General features: G+C 29.4%; 2 protein-coding genes across 2 annotated transcripts in view; one reads left to right on the top strand and one right to left on the bottom strand.

Annotated features, from left to right (window-relative positions):
* Positions 1–805, top strand: part of LOC128881772 (venom acid phosphatase Acph-1-like) — a 6,518-nt gene extending 5,713 nt beyond the window's left edge. Inside the window, exons 6-7 of the mRNA XM_054133079.1 lie at positions 150–352; positions 545–805. Coding sequence (XP_053989054.1) covers positions 150–352; positions 545–721 — 380 coding nt within the window. The 3' untranslated portion in view covers positions 722–805. The remainder of the gene's footprint in view (positions 1–149; positions 353–544) is intronic.
* LOC128881770 (venom acid phosphatase Acph-1-like) overlaps positions 1–1,007 on the bottom strand; it is a 37,468-nt gene that overhangs the window by 35,724 nt on the left and 737 nt on the right. The gene's annotated exons all lie outside the window — the stretch shown is intronic.

The following is a 1,007-nucleotide window of genomic DNA, read 5'->3' as shown; positions in this document are numbered from 1 at the left end:
GATCGCTGATTATGAATATGACATTAAAATTTGGAAATTCAAAATGGTGGATTCAATATGGCCGACATATATATTAGAAATTTATTAGATTTGCCAATAGCCTGATAGCCTAAATACTTAATACAATAATTGATTATCTTGTTTCACAGGAATATGGATTCAGGAATGGTTAAAAAACGTTGACAACCATATAAATGGGACGGATACTCGAAAAGCGTTTATGTATGCTGCTCATGAATTAACTATTGCGCCTATACTCGTAGTATTAGATAACTTTGACTACGAGATCCCTTCCTATAGCAGCACTGTCATATTTGAATTACACGAAGACGATAATCAATATTACGTCCAGGTAATAACATAAATAAGTAACAATAATTAATATTTAATTATTCAAATATTAACTCTTGCTACTATAGCATATAATTAAATATTAACTCTTGCTACTCTTTGGCCATTACAAGAAGCTGGCCTTCAAAATATTTTTATAACGATTACCATTTTTTATTAAAATATGTTTACTTTTTTGTTTGTATTATTACAGGTGTTTTACAGAAACAAAGATCAAATAAGGACACTTCGACTACCCGGTTGCGATGACATGTGCCCATTGGTCACTTTCAAAAATATCGTAGCACCACTGTTACCTAGAGATGTACCAACATTATGTGGAAATACGCAAGAAAGTAAATCGGCGTTAAAACAACAATCTAACTATTGAAATAAGGCTGTTTGTTAAATGCTTATCAAGTCTTGTGTTTGGAAAAATGTAATTTGAAATCTAATAAATGCCATATCAATCTTTGATGAGGGTATTTGCAAGATTCTTTTATTTTAAAATTGTACTGTGTGAAATCTAAGAAATTAAAAAAAAAAAAAATGAATGCATGTACTGCTTTTTTCAATTGTAATCAAATAAAAGAAAAACAAATACATTAAACGACAAAGCAAACTAAATTTTTTATTAGATTTGCTTAAAAATTGGTACATTATGGTTTCTATGGTCG

Source organism: Hylaeus volcanicus, chromosome 9 (genome assembly GCF_026283585.1).
Source record: "Hylaeus volcanicus isolate JK05 chromosome 9, UHH_iyHylVolc1.0_haploid, whole genome shotgun sequence".
Taxonomy (NCBI): domain Eukaryota; kingdom Metazoa; phylum Arthropoda; class Insecta; order Hymenoptera; family Colletidae; genus Hylaeus; species Hylaeus volcanicus.
Note: the sequence above shows the minus strand (reverse complement) of the source record. Positions and strands in the feature narration are given on the sequence as shown.